Genomic DNA, 17,384 nt, shown 5'->3' with positions numbered 1-17,384 from the left:
GATTAAGAATAAATTACTTAATGATTTAAGTAATAATTAAACAATAAATTAAAATTAACACATTGATTATGAACAAGATTGAAATTGGCATAAATTTCATAGATAACACTGTTATTATATTCAGGATTTAGAATAAGAAGTTAAAAAAATATATTCCTCCCTACTCATGCTATACTGTATGTAGTATCACAATTAATACACTAGTTTAATTTCTTAATTTTCAAACTAGAGAAAGTATACAAAAAAAAAAGAAAGCAAACAAGTGAAAACTGAAAAACTGAAGATGACATGCCTTTGAACACACCACAATTCAGTGCTTGCAAGCCAATATTATTATAATGAATTAAAATTCAAATTACAGTGACACTAACTTAATCAAAAGTTCAAATCACATATCCACTGTTTGCATTTCCTCATAATGTATTTTAGAGAACACCATGTTCTCATTGCCACAAAGCCACATTTACCTCTTCAAAATTTGATGTTTGTGTAAGTATTTATAGCTTAAGTTCCAAGATTTTTATGAAGCACCTTCAGGAAACATTTCAAATACGTTAAGTAGTAGAAATATGGGAGAGGGAGAATCAGCAACCTTTCCTCCAAACAGTTAGCAGTATTTAAAAGCTCCATAAGAGAAAGTATTGTGATTTGTCTTTATCGTTTTCTGGGATTCCGCAATTCTTCAGCACAGAATAGTTGAACAAAGAGATACATATGAATGTGCCAGCCTTTCAAAGCAGATTAGACTAGAACAGCATGAGTTGTGTATGCTACTTTTATTATAAGATTACAATAACAGAAACTTGCAATGCTGAATACTCCGCCCCCCTCCCGTTTTTTATCATCGTGGAAACTAGGGATGATCATGTATGAGACACTTTCTTACATTACAATTCTGCTTTGGGCTCCATTTTTATTTTTTTGACTGTTGCCTTGGTTGTGGATCTTCCTCCTCTTATTCAGAATTATTCCTATTGCTCATTTCAGAGGCCCAAAGCCACTCTTCTTCTATTGCTGTACCTACACTTTGGAACAGCCTCTCACTAGAAAGTCAATCTGCCTCCCAAGCTATTTAGAGAGAAAACTTCTGATTATTTGTTTTCTCATTTTAATATATTTGCACTTAGTGTATTTGGTACATTTACACCTTATGCCTTGGGAACTATATTTCTTAATATACCATAAAATTGAAAATATAGTTTTTGCAACCACGTTACACTGCTGTCTCATATTCATTTATATATTTAAGAAACTTACATAACTGTCTGTCTTATACAGATCGGCCATTTTATGGCCTATGAGTCACAACTGGCCCTTTGCCAATCCCTGTCCGGTGACAAAGGTGGCAACAATTAGGGGGGGCAGTCGGGGGCTGGCAGTAAGGAGTGGTCAAGGGGTAGTAGTGGTGCACCAACAGCTCTCTACAACAGCTCATTTCTCATGTGGGCCCTTGGAAAAATAATAAACCATTCTTGGTCTTCCCCAACCCATGGGCCTCAGCCCACTATCAGGATGTGGCCCATTCTGAATAGGGTCATGCAAATGGTGGTTGAACACAGGTGCAGCTCCATTTGTGTGACAGCAGGCACTTGCACTCAAAGCTCCATTTATGTGAGTGGTAAGCACATGTGCCTGCCACTTACTCAAACAGAGATGAGCGCGCTTATGCATGTGCCTGCTGCTCACACAGAACCATCCCCCCCCCGCCCAGACTGCCAAGCCAAAAAGGTTGGAGACCACTGTTATATAACACTACTACGGAAAATAGTAATCAACTACTATTCCAACTTTTTCCCAAGTATCTTTATCCCAAACTTGTACATGAGCTTTTTGTTTTCAAAATGAATGACTCTGCATTATACTTTTGATGCGTGTTTCATTCTTCCAGGATATTAGCTATCCCATCCAAATTTTGCAAGTGTTCTGCAACTCTGATTAAAAAAAAACTCCAATTATTAATCTAAGCTATTGTTTTTTTTAAAAAAAGACAAATAAAGGGTCCAAGCCTACATCCTATTCTACTCAATACCATTTTATTTTTTGGAGGAAAACAATCATACATTTCAAATCCATTCTTCTATTAGGGCTTTCCTATTAGGCAACCATATTTATCATTGCTCTGAGTTTATTAAAATCCATTGTTTTTGAACTACAAAATGCACATTTGAGTATTCTCAATCCAGCATTTACATTGTCACTTCCATCTAATTTTAATACTATTTCAACTTCCTAAATTAACTTTTCTCTATCAGTTATATTCTGTCAGGAATATCTGATGTATTGTGCCTCTCCCCATCCTCTGTAAGGTAAGATAGACATTCCTTAAACAATGATGATTGGCAGAGTTTCTCTCCCAAAAGATGGGAGGATAATGCAAATTCTTCATCATTACTACCTTCATGCCTGTTTGAAAAATTTCCAGTTTACTTTTGGAAATCATTATCTGTTTCTTCTTGTTAGATTGGCCATGCAACAAAAGCTATTATACTGATTTTATTTATTTTTCTATCTACTTTAACTTAGATATTATATATAGTATTACTAAGTTTATTCATTTGGATTTCTGAGCAGATGCATACATTTTAATACACAATATTAAGTAGTCTTTCTAAATTATTTTAGTCTTTTTGAACAAATTATATCCCATACTTTAGTCAAGGTATTAAGTCCCATTTATCTTTGTTATATCAATCAAATTATAATTGCATTAGTACATCAAGAATTCAAATTGTATCTTGTCTCATACAATCACTGAAATCAAAATATACTTGTATGATGTAGCAGTGTCCCAGGGTCATGTGATCACCATATGCCAGCCTCCCAGCAGGCTTCCAATAAGGAAACTCAAGGGGGAACTAGACTCACTTAACGACCATGTGTTTCACTTAATGACTACCAGCAAAAAGGTCATAAATTGGGCATGATAACACAATGACTTAACGACCACATTGCTTATTGATGGAAGTTCTGTTCCCAAGTGGAGTTGTAAATTGAGGACTATCTTTACTAAGTTCCCTTCACTGTGTATATCTCTTCACCATCTTGGTAGCCTATCCCACTTTAGTTTTTCAATGTCTTCTTTAAATGGTGATGCCCAAAACTGGATACATTATTCTAAATGGGTTCTGACTAAAGCAGAGTGGAGTGACATCATTTAAGACTTCCCTTTAAAGGAATAGGAGAATGGATGACACCACCACCTAATTCCCCAGAGTTTGTGCTTCCTTCATAAATATTCAGTCTTCTGCAATATTCCTTCCCCAAATGGATTAGAAGGGATAACTTATTATTATGTATTTAGTATGACTCAAAGTTTATTCAGTCACTAATCCTTGCTTTGGGCAGGCAGTGCACTTTATAAGCCAATTGTCAAGCTGACAAACATTTATTTTCATTCCTTGTAGTGTTATTTACCACCATGACTGTTTCATCTTCTGTCAAGATACAGCTGCATTTCCTCTGTCCTTCTGGGATCCAACATCTTTTCTTCTGTTCTGCTGTCTCCATTCTTTCCTCTGAAAATGCCCAGCTTGATTCTTCTGTGAAGTCTTGATAGCGGTTTCTGAGTTCCAGCAGTGCAAAATAGTTTCTATGTAACTTGTTTCTAATTGCAACTCTCTGACTGCTTGTCCCTTTGACTCTCTTCCTTACAAAGAGTTGCTTGCTGTGTCAATTCTTAAAGTCTCTTTTATTTGATCTGATAAACCTCCCCATTCTTTGCCACAGGAGGGACAATGGCCATTACTTATTTCCACCAGTTAGCTTTTTCATCAATGGTGCTAAAAACAGTTCACTTGCAGTAAAGATAATGCCAGGTTGTTTTCATGTAAGTAACATACAACATGACAAAAACCCTGCAAGTCACATCTGCAAAATCCGATCCATGGAACGTGGAGTTCTGTAGCAGAGGCAGCAATATACTGCTTATAAGCCAATGTTAATCAAACCTTGCTAAAGCAAAAACAAGGTCTAGGCTAGGTGGGGAAGGATCAGTTTATCAAGTTGAAGGAACAGAAAGTACCAAACCAATGTTACAGGGGGTGGATATAATCACCAGGGGAGTATCAGACTGTGCTTTAATGTGACTGAGCAAACCACTGCAGTTGCTGGCAACATTGAAAGCTATAAAGTAGAAATTTAAATGTTATAATCAAAATGTTTCTGAGAGGTTACAATTTTGACATCTGCTAGAAGTTATAGGAGAGTGTCATTCTGCAAATCTGTGGTGAAGGGTAGTTTGGATTCCCAGGAAGAAGAGGCTACAAAGAGCAAAAAGGCAGAGAGCAAAAAGGCAACAAAGCATGGGAGGTTTTGGTCAGGAGAAAGAGAGTTAAGAAGACTACTCCTTAGCGATTCCCAGAGTATATTTCAGTCAGAGGTGGTATTCAGAAGGTTCAGATCGGTTCACCCGAACTGGTAACGGAAATCGTGGGTGGGCTCACCCCGCCTCTGCCCCACCCACCCCAAGCTCTATGCCATCCTATTTAGGTACATTTTTGGGGCTGGGCGCATGGGCGGAAGGCGTGCTTGCAAGCAAAGGGCATGTGCGGAAGGACGGGCACATGCACAGAAGGGGCACATGTGCCTGCAAAGCGGGCACACATATGTGAAGCGAGCGGGTGCACGCACAACGAACCGATGGTAAGAAAATGTGAAACCCACCGCTGATCTCAGTGGTGTAAATAGTTGTTTAAATTTGATAAGATTTCTGTTTATAGGTGAGCAACAATAAAGACTCAGAAGTAAGTCCACCTCCTTCTTAGTTCTTGGTGCCTGACAAATGTTGCAGCCTAGGTGTTTTTGTAATATTTCTATACACACTAGGACCTGATGGAAAAGCATGAGAAGAATATAGCTTAATCAGAAGCTCTCAGGATGTACTTATTTTTAATGATTGACACATAAAACGTATTTCTTTGCCACCACAATCAAACAACTGACATTTTTGCTGTCAGTTCCTATTCCAGAAATGTTTGCATTCTCAATCAATCCCTTAAAACAATGTCTCTCTTCATTTCTCCCAATTCCTACTCTCTGACTCTACCAGCAAATTCCTCTCTTTTCCATTCTCTATTCCATTGAGCTTCTTTCCCATTTCTCCTATACTTTCATGACAGCTGAAGTATGAAGCCGAGGACCCCCTTCAGATTTATGACTATATGTCAGCCTCACGCTATTCAGTGCTTCACACAGCCACTAGCTCACCTCTCAATTACTTCATTCTGTCAACCTGGGATTTTTTCTTCAGGATCACTGAAGAATGCTATAAAGCCACTGTGGCCACCTATTCTCTCTTTCCCTCTCCCTGGAGTCATCTATTTTCATGAGAAATAAATGACAAACACATTTCATTTTAAACAGCATGTCGGCTTCAGTACATTTCTGCTGACATTTTTCCACAGCAATAGTTTTAGCATTCCTCCAAAAGAAACACAGTTTTTGTGCGCACTAAGAAAAATATACCAAGGTACCTAAAATTGTGAAACAAAATCCAGAGAATTTTATTTATTTTTACTCACCCATATGCTCCATTGCTAATCAGCTTAATTGTTTCAAAATCATTTTCACGAGGCTTCCTCTTAAGTTTAAGTGATGCATTAGAATTCTTCAAAGTAAATAGAGGAAAATTAGTTACACCAGACAGTAATACTAGGGTTGTACAGAGTTTCAGATAAACTTCAAAGCATGCATAAGTGTGAATGAACACATGTTGGCAGCTCCTTAAGTCAAAGGGTGCCGTGTCTTGAAATTATGCTGTAATTGATGAAGGAATCATCTTGGAACAATTAGCTTCTCTAACTATTGGCAGGTTTATGTAAAACCCCATATATTGTGAAGCATCATTTCCCCTTCTGATCAAAAGCACCACCACAGGTCCTCTGTACATTTAACCAATCCATTAGTTAGCAGATTTTCAGATGTATGCCATTCATCAAATAAATACTGTCTTTTCAGTAATGTCTAGCAATAGATTAGAAGCCATTATTTTATCAATTAGATTTCCATTATATTTTAATTACTTGTATACTGTGTTTTAGATATAACTTACAAATCATCGTCAAGAGTAACCATAACAAAATCATTATAATCGGTCTTAGATTAGAAATAGAGTATCATCATTAACTTCTAATACTTAATGTTTACTCTAAACTTATGTCTTGTCTTACATCATTAGAATTTTTATGTCTGTCTCGAAGTGCAGGTTAAAGTGGCAGCATTGTCAGGACGACAACAATTTTTCATCTGTGTATTTTAAGGAATGCACAGATGCTGATTCAGATCCATATTCTTGCCTTATTTACTTTTGTATGACAGCTGAATATAAAAATCAGCTATTTCCCAAATAACACTAAGCTAAAATATAGCTTGTATTTCACTTAGCAATGACATATGTTGCTTATCATTAAGGGTGAGCTAATTCATTATGATTGTTCCCATAATTTAAAAATATCATTTGTATTTTGGGTGAATTCAGCCAAAGCAGAAACTATTTATTTAATAGTAAAAGTACAAGAAAACAAGAGATTTACACTGACCGGTTCATCCGTTTCTGGACTGGCTGCTGCTCCACTGTCATAGTTAGTTAGCTGAGCTATTTCTATCAGAAAAAAAGAATATCATTTTTAGAATACATTTTACGTATGTTAAGTTTTATGTTATGTAGTGCACTGTATCCTGGTCTAAGACGGAAATAAAATTCTTAATTCAGGATCTTATTAAGTGGTATCAACTTTTCACATCAATATCCACTAAATTAAGATCAATGTAAAATTAGGTTCCATTATATTCAAATGCACCAATATAAAAACAAACGGATTAGGCTTTGAATGAACTGTTGTGTCCCCGAGAATCAAAAATCATTATCATTTATAGGCCATGTAGTTGAATTTCTGCTCACTGTGGCTTTTGAATTCTGATGCACTGGCATCTTATAACAACGTACAAATTTATAGGATGCTCCATAAATTACTGATAGTTTTTTAAAATAAAAAAATCATTAGATTTTAAGTTTTAGTATTAAAAATAACTAGTTGGTTTGCAAGGATTTCATGTCCCATATTTAGAATAAAATGTATAAATGAATTATAGAGCTTAACAGGAAATTTAGCAGATTATATGGCTATTTTATAATTGAGTAGTTGATTTGTTACCTTCTGAACATTTCCAGTAATTCACTTGCAGCAAAAATATGAATGAAATATTTAAAAAATTTAAGATATGTCTAAATATTTATATTCCTTTTAAAATAATAGATTTGAGCTTCATTCTTGCTAAATGTAGAAAATCCAAGATTATAGTCACACAAGATATATATTCTTGTTTATCTTCCCCATACTTTCCATTGTAATATCAGAATATGTTTCCACCAGTAGTTTCTGTTTTGCAGAAGCTATTGGTGGAAACAATAGATACAACCTTAAGTATGAACTATTTTTTATTTTATTTATGATATAAGTAATTAACATGATTACAGTAATTCTAAAGATTTGAAACTTTAAAAAAAATCCCCATGTCTCGTCAACAAGAGCTACCTATCTTATCTTAATCCTATGCTTCCATACTAGATGCTGATCAGGGCCGGATTTTCCTATAGGCTAACTAGGCTTCAGCCTAGGGCCTCAAGATCAAGAGGGGCCTTTTATTTTCATTTATTATCCGTGCCACATTTTTTATAAAGGTTAGTACCAATTACAACATGTTTCATTTAATATATTGATATATATCATAGTAATGATGTATTTTATTATCTCTCATGTAATTTACAAACTTAAAAATGGGAGGTGAAAGGGCCCCATAAGTGGAATAGCCTAGGGCCTCTTTTCATCTAAATCCAGCCCTGATGCTGATACAACATGCAATCATGGCAAGTTAGTAGAAAGAGAAATGATTATAAATAACCAATCTATATCTTCAAGATCAGAAGATGTGGAGAGGCAGGGCCCATAGAATCACCAAGAGTCGGTCACGGTTGAACAATCATCATGATCATCATAATCTTAAATGAATTATTTAACAATGGGTGCAGCTCAGAAAGGAAATAAAGATTTGGGGTTTTTTGGACTTCTTATGTTTGGATATCAGCTAACTCTCAGCAATGCAAGGGTGTTCCTGGATGTTGCATAAATGGCCCCCTTTTTGCTACATCAATTCTATCCCTTTATCACTTCCTCAAGAGTGTATTTTGGACAGGAAAGCAGTGAGGATATATTTTTGTTAGCAGACCTTGGGGATCATCAGAGGTTATCTACCAGCAGAAGTGATCTGTGCCTCATTCTAATCTCCTCACATTTATTCAGGTAATACAATAATTCACATGACTAGAAAAAGACATTCATATGAAAATCTCCATGTAAATTATGTCTGTGTTTCAAACTTTGTTATTGCATTATAGATTTCCTCACAATGAATATTTTAGTCACAGAAATAAATACAGAAATAGAAACTTTAAAAAATAATTTTAGTTTGTGGGTGTGTACAGGTATTCCTCAATTTGTGTGTTCAGCAGCCAGTCAAAAGTTACAATGGCACTGAAAAAAGAAAATATATAATCATCACTGCACCCCTGGGATCAAGGAATTGCAATCATGGGTTCTTGCCCAAAAGCTCACCCAACAGTTGAGGTATCCCACTGTCACATGACTGCCACCTTTCCACAAGCAAAGTCAATTAGGAAGCAAGCAGGGATAAGTCACAAGTCACTGTGGTAATTAACTGGCAGCAGCTAATCCTTATATTTTGTAGGAAACTTGCACACCCTCCCCTCACCCAGCAGCAGACATTCCTGGTCCTGGTCTATGCATGCCATACATCACATTTTAGCGCTCTGCTGGCCTGTATGTAAGTTGGCCGGGTCTCCCTTAATGACTTCTGATTTTTGCTGAACGATGGCAATGGAGGAATGCCATCATTAAGCAATGTGATCATGTGATGTGCTTTATGACCACATTGTTTAGCAATGGAAACTCTGGTACCAATGACCATTTTACCTGTACACACAATTATAAACACTGACATACAACTATTTGACTTTGAAGCTAAAAGTACAAAGTGAAAGATCTTATCATAGTAAATATAACATTCATAATCCAAAATGTATTATCTTACAAATTTATAATAAATCACAACCTAAGTCAAACATGCCTGGAGGGTATTCTTTCAAATCAAACCAGCATGTTTTTATTTAAGATGAAGGGCACTTAGAGTAAAAACATAAAACTTGAGATTAGCTTTACTATCAATATATAAATGTGAAATTTTATTAAAGAACTGCTGTGAGAAACAGCTTTTGGTTAGTTTTTCATTTTGTAAAAACCAAGCCATTGTAATATACTTTGACAGTTTTGTCAAAGTGGTTCAGTTATGTATTGTTTTGATTTTAAAAAATATCCATTATCTGAGAAGAACACATTATTTGTAAACAGTAGGTAGTAATAGAATAAAATCAAGTCAGCTTTTGAAGCTGAAAGCTAAGGAAACATTTCGCAATGCCTGAAGACATTTTTTAAACTCATCTAAATACCATTAAACATCTGCTTTTTTATTTTATTGACTTAAACCATTTCTAAAGAGTCATAATTCAAAAAGGTAAAGATTTAATCTAAAAGCCACAGGGAAAAATTTCAACCTGGGGAGCATTTCTGAAATACAATGACCACACTCCAATAAATGGTGAATCTGCTATTTATTGCTTTGGGTACAAAATAGTTTTATCTAGCATTATCTGAAAAAACTGCATGCATCATTTTATTTGAAAAGAAACTATACCTAACAGACAAAAAAGTAAAGGATGCAATTTGAAGTCCAATTACTGGAAAATTTCATTGGAAGCAAAGAAATTTATTATAACTGGGCTGGGGGAAAAAAAATCAATGTCCTTCTTTAAAATGTGCTTTCATAACATAAATCAGCAGCTATAGGCTTGAATATTATGAAGTTCTCATAATACAGCACAACAAATAAAGCAGGACCTAATTTATATTGATCCTAGAGAGAAACTGAATACTCCATTGATACTATTTTAATTGTTGTATCAATTATCATATATGTATATAGCCAATTTATAATAACTAAGGACCATAATTCAGTTCAATCTAATTTTGCTCTGAAAAATTGTATTTACCTAGGGATATATTTGTTTGGCTTATTCTAAAGAATGTAAAAATAATTGATCAATGATACCTTCTGGAATATGGAAGCTGAAATATTCAATGTGCTAATTTCGGAATAAGTCTTATTCAAATCTGTTTATTCTAAAACATGTAGCTTATCATATTTAATTTACATACTTTATTAGAATGTGATGCTACAATGTGGGATAAATAGGGTGCATGACATTCAGACTTACATAATACCTTTTCTTTTAAGAATGCACAAATAAAGACACTGTGGTTGAAATTCTGGGTTTGTAAAAACAATCAAAACAAATTTGCACATTCTATAATTTCAAAACAACATAAAGCGGTGATTGATTTTAAACATTTAGGATAGAAGAAGAAAGAAAATAAAGATATTATGGTTTAAGTATGATGATGAACCTGGATAATGAAATTTGTTTTGCCCTAGCATCATTTATAAATCCATAAACTCACTATTCCTTGTTCAACAAACTATTGTTAATACTAATTGAACATTACATACAAATAAAACTATATTGTAATGAATACCTATTTCCATAATAGCAAATAATATAAAGCATTAAGTGAAAATATAAACATTCAATTTGACAAATATTCATGATTCTGAGTTAAGAGATTATGCGCAGAATCAAGTGCATTTGTGCTACATTCAGTTTTATTATGAAAATAGTTTATTTTTATGAGACAGATGTTTTTGTTTGTTTTTCAATTTGTACTTCTACTTCATTAATTGTCCAATAAATTCTTTCAGATTTTTACGTGAAGATAATTAAAAAATGCCCCAATTATTTTCTATTAATGTTTTGATGTGTTCTACTATAATACTGGATTTATATCATGCTTCATTATCATGCCCTACAATTTGACTAAATTTTCATTCATTCCAGCTTTGACAACATTGTCAAACATCTTGCCCCAATGTTCCTTCTTTGAAAAAGTTGATATTAAGCCCTGACTAACTCATCAATTATTTTCTGACAGACTGATCTTAATCAAATGTCTTTTATTATTTTATAGCAGTTTGGAACTAAAATCCCATGATGAATTAGATACATATATTGAAATATACAAGATTAATAAAAATGGTTTTAATGGTATTTTTGGTATTTTTAATACCAAAAATGGGAAAAATACGCTATTAAATTATCATACCTTCCAAAGGATCCTTATTCAAACCCAGTTGACTTATGATATATCTAGGGATGTCAGTTTTAATGCCTTGCCCCTCTTTTGCATGGCCTTCTGCAGCTTCCAAAAGATAGTAAAATTCTTCAGGATCAAACTCCTAATGGAAAAGGAAGAAAACACGGAGATTTCACCCTTATCCCAATAGGGATTAACCTACTTCTTACTGCAGGAAAAGAATCATTTCTGTTTTATAGTTGCTATTATTTTTTATTAATTCTTTATAAAAACCACTTTATGTATAGCAATTCCATATACTATAAACACGATCATTGCTATATATACATTTGTTTTACAATAGAGCAGGGGTGGGGAACTGTGGCTCTTTTGCGACTTGTGGACTTCAACTCCCAGAATTCCTGAGGCAGCTATGTTGGTTCTGGAATTCTGGGAGTTGAAGTCCTCAAGTCGCAAAAGAGCCACAGTTCCCCACCCCTGCAATAGAGAGTGAGCAGTTAAAATGGAATTAAACTTAACTTCTTCTCACAAAAAACTCCTCAATTTATTTAAAAAGGAACTTCTAAAATTCTGGATACACAGGACCCAGGCATGGGAACATCGAAAGTCTACCAGATAAAACTGAAAGGAAGACTGGATTAGCTCAAAGGAATATGGAAACTATCATGCTGCAGACAGCATGGAAAAGTAACATAGTAAGGAATTCTATCTTATGCATACTGCATTTATGCAGCCTACAGTAACTGAGGGGTCCTTGGTGATCTCTGATATGGTTGTTTTCTTGCAGATGTGCTTGGATGATGTTACTTAGTTTGGTAATGAAATGTTTATGGACCATAAAGCATCTGTTACAAGGCTATTTACCCATACAGAATTACATGTAAATTCTAAAGTGTAAAATATAACAGTGAAATATATGAAATTTGATTAAGTGTTATTTTAACATTCACCAGATTATCTGATGATTAAATTACTTTATTCCTTAGAGTTATTCAATCCAATTGTTTTTTTTAAAACTATATATATGTAATTTCAAGTTAAATTGCATACTGTATTCATTCTCTAAAATTACTGTGTATTTTTTCTTTGCCAATATTTAAAACATATTTCTTAATAGAAATTGTATGTGTAACATACTTCAATGCTATCATAAGCATGTACAGTTATATACTGATGCATTACCAGACATATGTAATATGGTTTGTCTCTAATATCAGCCAGATATTGTCTGCTTCTGACAGTATCTGGGTATTAATCAAAGGCCCAAGGTATTGTCGTGTATTTAAGCAATGTACATTGGCAGATTCATCACTTTCTCACTGATATTATCAGACAATTAGCAGACCCTAAAGAGCCTGCAGATCCAGTATTTGTTTTGAACATTTATTAGATATCTATTAAATCAGATGTAATAAAGTTGGGTCAGCCAGACCCAAGGATAGTCCTCTCATCATTATTAATACAGAAAGTTGCTCACTTTATTGGACAAATATATATTTAATGCTATTTATGTTTTATCAAAATATGAACATGTTTATGATTTATATGCTATACTTCACTAGCTATCAAAGTTATCTAAAGAAAACATAATCTTACCAAACATTCAAGTAAACGAGCAGGCCGTGCAATGACAATAAGTATTTTTCGGACAAGCTGCTTAATAAATGCCAGTACTCCACTTTCTGATCGTTCTTGAGCCTGTTAAATAGGTATTAAAATAGTCTTAATATTGAACATGGACACAAAGAAACACTAATATGATAGATTAAATATAATGAATTAAATAAACTATATTATTTCAACATAATCATCTCAACAATCTTGAAAACCAATATATTTGTAAGTGAGCAATTACTGCTAGGCATAAATTACATAAATGTTAAATGATATTTACCATTTATAATTTGCTTGATTTCTATGGTATAGGAAATTACTATCTAGAGAGACAAAGATCTTAGTCCAAATTAACAATAAAAGCTAGAAAAGAAATTATAGAAACAGACATAATGTGAAAGGAGCCCTACTGATTGATCTATTAGGGCAGTTTTACCACAATATGTGACCCCAGAAAGTTTGGATGTGCCCCCCCCAAAAAAACACCTTTAAATTTAGAAAAGTAACAATAAATGAATGGTCTAAGTGAGATAAATGGCGAAATAAGTTATATATTTTGGACTGAGTTGTAAGAGTAGACTTCCAGAAGTCTAATAACCCCAACCCCAACCATATGTTTTTTTCCTAGGTGAAATATTCTTACATGCCTTTGTTCGTATCTCAAGATGACACTTTTTTACTTCACTTCAAAGCAGTTGTAGGATAAAGTTCAAACCCCATACACTACTTACAGTTTACAATGGTGGACAATTATTTGTAATTCAATTAATTCAATTTGTGGAATTGAATTAAACAGATTACAAGTCACTCCTAGACATTTGATTTTAAAACATTTGTATAGTTCATGCATAAAAAATTTGTAAAATATTTATAATTAAGATACAAATAACAACAGATTTTGAATAGATTTAATTAGTTTTTAATTCAGCTTTTCCAAGCATTAATAAATTATAATAATAGAAGTAATAGAAACATCCTTTTGTCAAAATTTCAGAGATATCTGTCTACTAAATGCTACATACCTAATATATTACTATCTGTATCAAATGAAACACTAGGTAAAACTATAAGCAAAGCTTTTGTGAAGTGAAAAAAATGCCAGCAATAAAACTCAGTTAACCTTGACCTGAGAACTCCTAAAATGTCAGCTAAACAAAACTGTTCAGATGCCTTGTGACTTCCCTAGGCCCTGCACTGCAATCACAATGTGCCAAGCAGCAGGGGACACAGACATCTACTGAATGTCACAGCTGGGGACTGACTGAAATGCATCACCAAAATATTAAACTGTATTCCCACAGTCTAGTTCCAAAAACAGCAGGCTTTCCTACAAGACTACATGGTTGAGAAATGCAGTAAATCAGACATAAAATAGAGGATACATAAATGAAAACCACAGAAGTGCCCTTTGATTCTAAAGATACTGTTTATAAATGTGCTTGGGAATCAATGGTAAACTTATCCATAAATTAAGAGTATCAAAATCATTCCACTGAATTATAAAGCATTAGGTAAAAACTAAATATTTAAATATTTGTTTCTCTTTACTGATTTACCACATAAAACCATATTTTTCACAATAGTTGTTTAGATTGTACTAGAATGGGTAACATAGACTCATTTGTCTATAAAACACAGAAACAATTATTCCAATTAACAATTAATTAATCAGTCAAATACACTGACATGCAAAGTAGTTCCAAAATTATGAAACCTTCACGCATTTTACTCGTACATTTTAAACATCTAAAGAATATTAAGTAACAGAGCAATTGACGATGATTCCATGCCAAAGAAAGATCTTGAAAAACTGCAATGGAATCAATATCTACTGCCCAAAAAATTTCTGTTTACGTCTGGGGGGAAAACTTGCCTAGAAAACAGCAGGGACTAGCCCAGGCTGTCATCAGAAGTAAGCAGTGACTTGAAGGCACAAAATAAATAAATCAACTTTGCTTAGCAATTTGTGAAATTTATTTGATTGTACCTCTTGTAGGAGCTTATCCAATTTGTGCTGTAATTCAAAGAAATATCGTGAGGTAATAAGACCCTGATGAGATTTATCCAAGCAGTCACGGCCCAGTTCAATGATCTGATGGTGGGTGAAGCTGAGCACTCCATCTGCCAAGGGAAGGATGTTCTCAGGAGAATGGTTGGTGATAATCTCTTGAAGCCTTTCTTCCATCTGAGCAGTAGCCTGTATAATATATGTTTTATAGACTTAATAAAGGTATTAATGAACAAGCTTCTAAATCAAAACTTGCATAAAAGCAAATGCAAAAACAAAAACATCAATTTAAATTACAAACAAAGCTTTGAATTTAATCTGATATTAATAACAAAGCTGTAAAAGCACACAAAAAAATTAAAACCATATTTAAAATATAACCCTATAAAGTAGGAATTGTATATATGTACACTATATATGGACTTATTGACTCCAGATACATTTTACTGCTATGTCAATAAGGACATTTTTACAATTCAATACTAACATAAAAGTCAAAAGTTTTCTGGAATTTAAAAGAACAAAACTATTTGGGATTATTTTAATCTGAAACACAAAAACAGTTTTTCCGTATGGTTTTCTTGTGAAATTAACACTAGATACAATTTATATTCTTTATTACCTTAGGAAACCTTTCTTTGTACACATGGTTCATCATAATAATTTCATGATCACAGCAGGCAGGTGGACGTCCAGGACTGCAAGAAAGAAATTAACCATTGAATCTCATTCTAAATTAACTTAAATTTTATAATCCATGTTTTCCACTGACAGCCAATCAGTTTATTACAAGTCACAATCTGCCCAAATAGTGGGACCAGGTTCTGTTTACTGTTCTAATCTGCCAACAATATCTTATTTTACTTGGTTCCTGTTTGATTGCCAATTTTTGCCTGTGTTTTATTTGGACTTTGCGCCTATCTCACATATTCCGGTAATTTACAGCATTATCTTTTTTTAATGTACTTTTCCCTTTTTTTCTCCTGCAAGTTTTGCAGTTTTCTGAAACCTGTTAATATGTTTTAATTTTATATGAATAGTGCCAAGTGTCTACACATTAGATAAAATAGAATATCTTCTAGCAGTATTTCAATACATTGAAAAACTATTATTAAGCAATTATTTCATGAACCATTCAATACTCATATTATTAACAACTACATTTGGAATGTGTATATATTGATAAAGATATTAAACAATTATTAATTTAGGAATTAGTAGGACTGAGATATGCTAAAGCCAGCTCTGATATGTTTTTTATATTAGACATCATAGCTAATAAATATTGTACTAGGAAAACAAGAAGAAAGACAAGACTTCTGATTTATCTATGCCATGTTCAGAGTAACATTTTAAGAGAAAAACTTTTAATCAAGGTGAGTTACCCCTTAATATTCAAGATGAAGTCTCATGTGAACCTTTAAAATAGATGGATGGACTTCAGCTCCCGGAATTCCTTGGCCATCTTAAAGTTGCCAAGGTTGAGATTTACTGCCTAATATTATTCCTGATATTAAAATGCTATAATATGGGTTTATTTTATTTATTTATTCAATTTCTATAGCCGCCCAACTCAACGAAGTGGCTCTTATTCCAAGTATGATTAAAGGAGCAGTCAAACAAGTGTTCCTAAGTAGTTTTTTTTTTAATTAGCACCATTAAATATTTGATAAAACAATGTACTGTATTTATGTGAGTTCAACAAATAGGAAAAAAAAGAGGAAGATGAACAGTTCAGAAATGTGAAAAATAAATGAATAAAATAAAAATATATCATTAAATTGATTACTTTTTTGTGATTTCTTCATAATTTGGCATACCTGGAGGCCAAGACTATAGAATTTTGTAGGTATACTGCATTTTTATCAGGAAAATTATTTTAGTAAAAGAAAATATTTGCATGTATACAGAACACACACACACAATTACAAAGTTTATAGTAGGAGGTGGACTTTTATTTATTCCAAATTTAAAATGTTAGTCAAAATACTTAATGAGCAAGTTATAAATCCATCAAAACAAAGTAGCCATTGCAAAAATGAGACCATCAATGTTTACCTCTTCTCACTTAGATTAAAATTCCTCTCTATCAAAGAGAATATATTGTGGCAAGACCTGATTATAAAACATCAGCTTACCTTTATCAATCTAGCCCTGTCTTGTCAAACAATATTTCTTTTTCCCATTCATCCAAAATCTATATACTTCCATTAAATTCTGATTAAAGTAATAGATACCAGAGAAATCTGATCAGGGTTCACTGCATGCTTGCATTAGATTGACTTGGTTATACTGATACACAAATTACAGTCCCCTGTTCAATTATATTGTGCTGCTATTCAATAAAATCAAAGTAGTGAACCACAAACATGAATAGAATAGCTTTTGCCTGCAAAACCTCTATTCCATACACTGTATTCTACTAGTCATGAATACAGTGTTTTATTAAAAGTTATAAAGTATCCATACGTTTTAACAACAAA

The 17,384-nt window shown here is 33.4% G+C and overlaps 1 protein-coding gene across 7 annotated transcripts in view; it reads right to left on the bottom strand.

Annotated features, from left to right (window-relative positions):
* The window catches only part of MAST4 (microtubule associated serine/threonine kinase family member 4), a 221,933-nt gene that overhangs the window by 32,349 nt on the left and 172,200 nt on the right, over positions 1–17,384 (bottom strand). For all 7 annotated transcript variants that reach the window (XM_081945100.1, XM_081945101.1, XM_081945102.1 and 4 more), the window contains 6 exons: positions 15,524–15,599; positions 14,881–15,090; positions 12,876–12,977; positions 11,289–11,421; positions 6,537–6,598; positions 5,520–5,605 (listed from right to left, as the gene is read on the bottom strand). In XM_081945100.1, coding sequence (XP_081801226.1) covers positions 5,520–5,605; positions 6,537–6,598; positions 11,289–11,421; positions 12,876–12,977; positions 14,881–15,090; positions 15,524–15,599 — 669 coding nt within the window. The remainder of the gene's footprint in view (positions 1–5,519; positions 5,606–6,536; positions 6,599–11,288; positions 11,422–12,875; positions 12,978–14,880; positions 15,091–15,523; positions 15,600–17,384) is intronic.

The sequence above is a fragment of the Natrix helvetica genome, assembly GCF_964273705.1.
Source record: "Natrix helvetica genome assembly, chromosome: 2".
Taxonomy (NCBI): Eukaryota; Metazoa; Chordata; class Lepidosauria; order Squamata; family Natricidae; genus Natrix; species Natrix helvetica.
The sequence above is the reverse complement of the archived record's forward strand: the minus strand, read 5'-3'. Positions and strand labels throughout refer to the sequence as shown.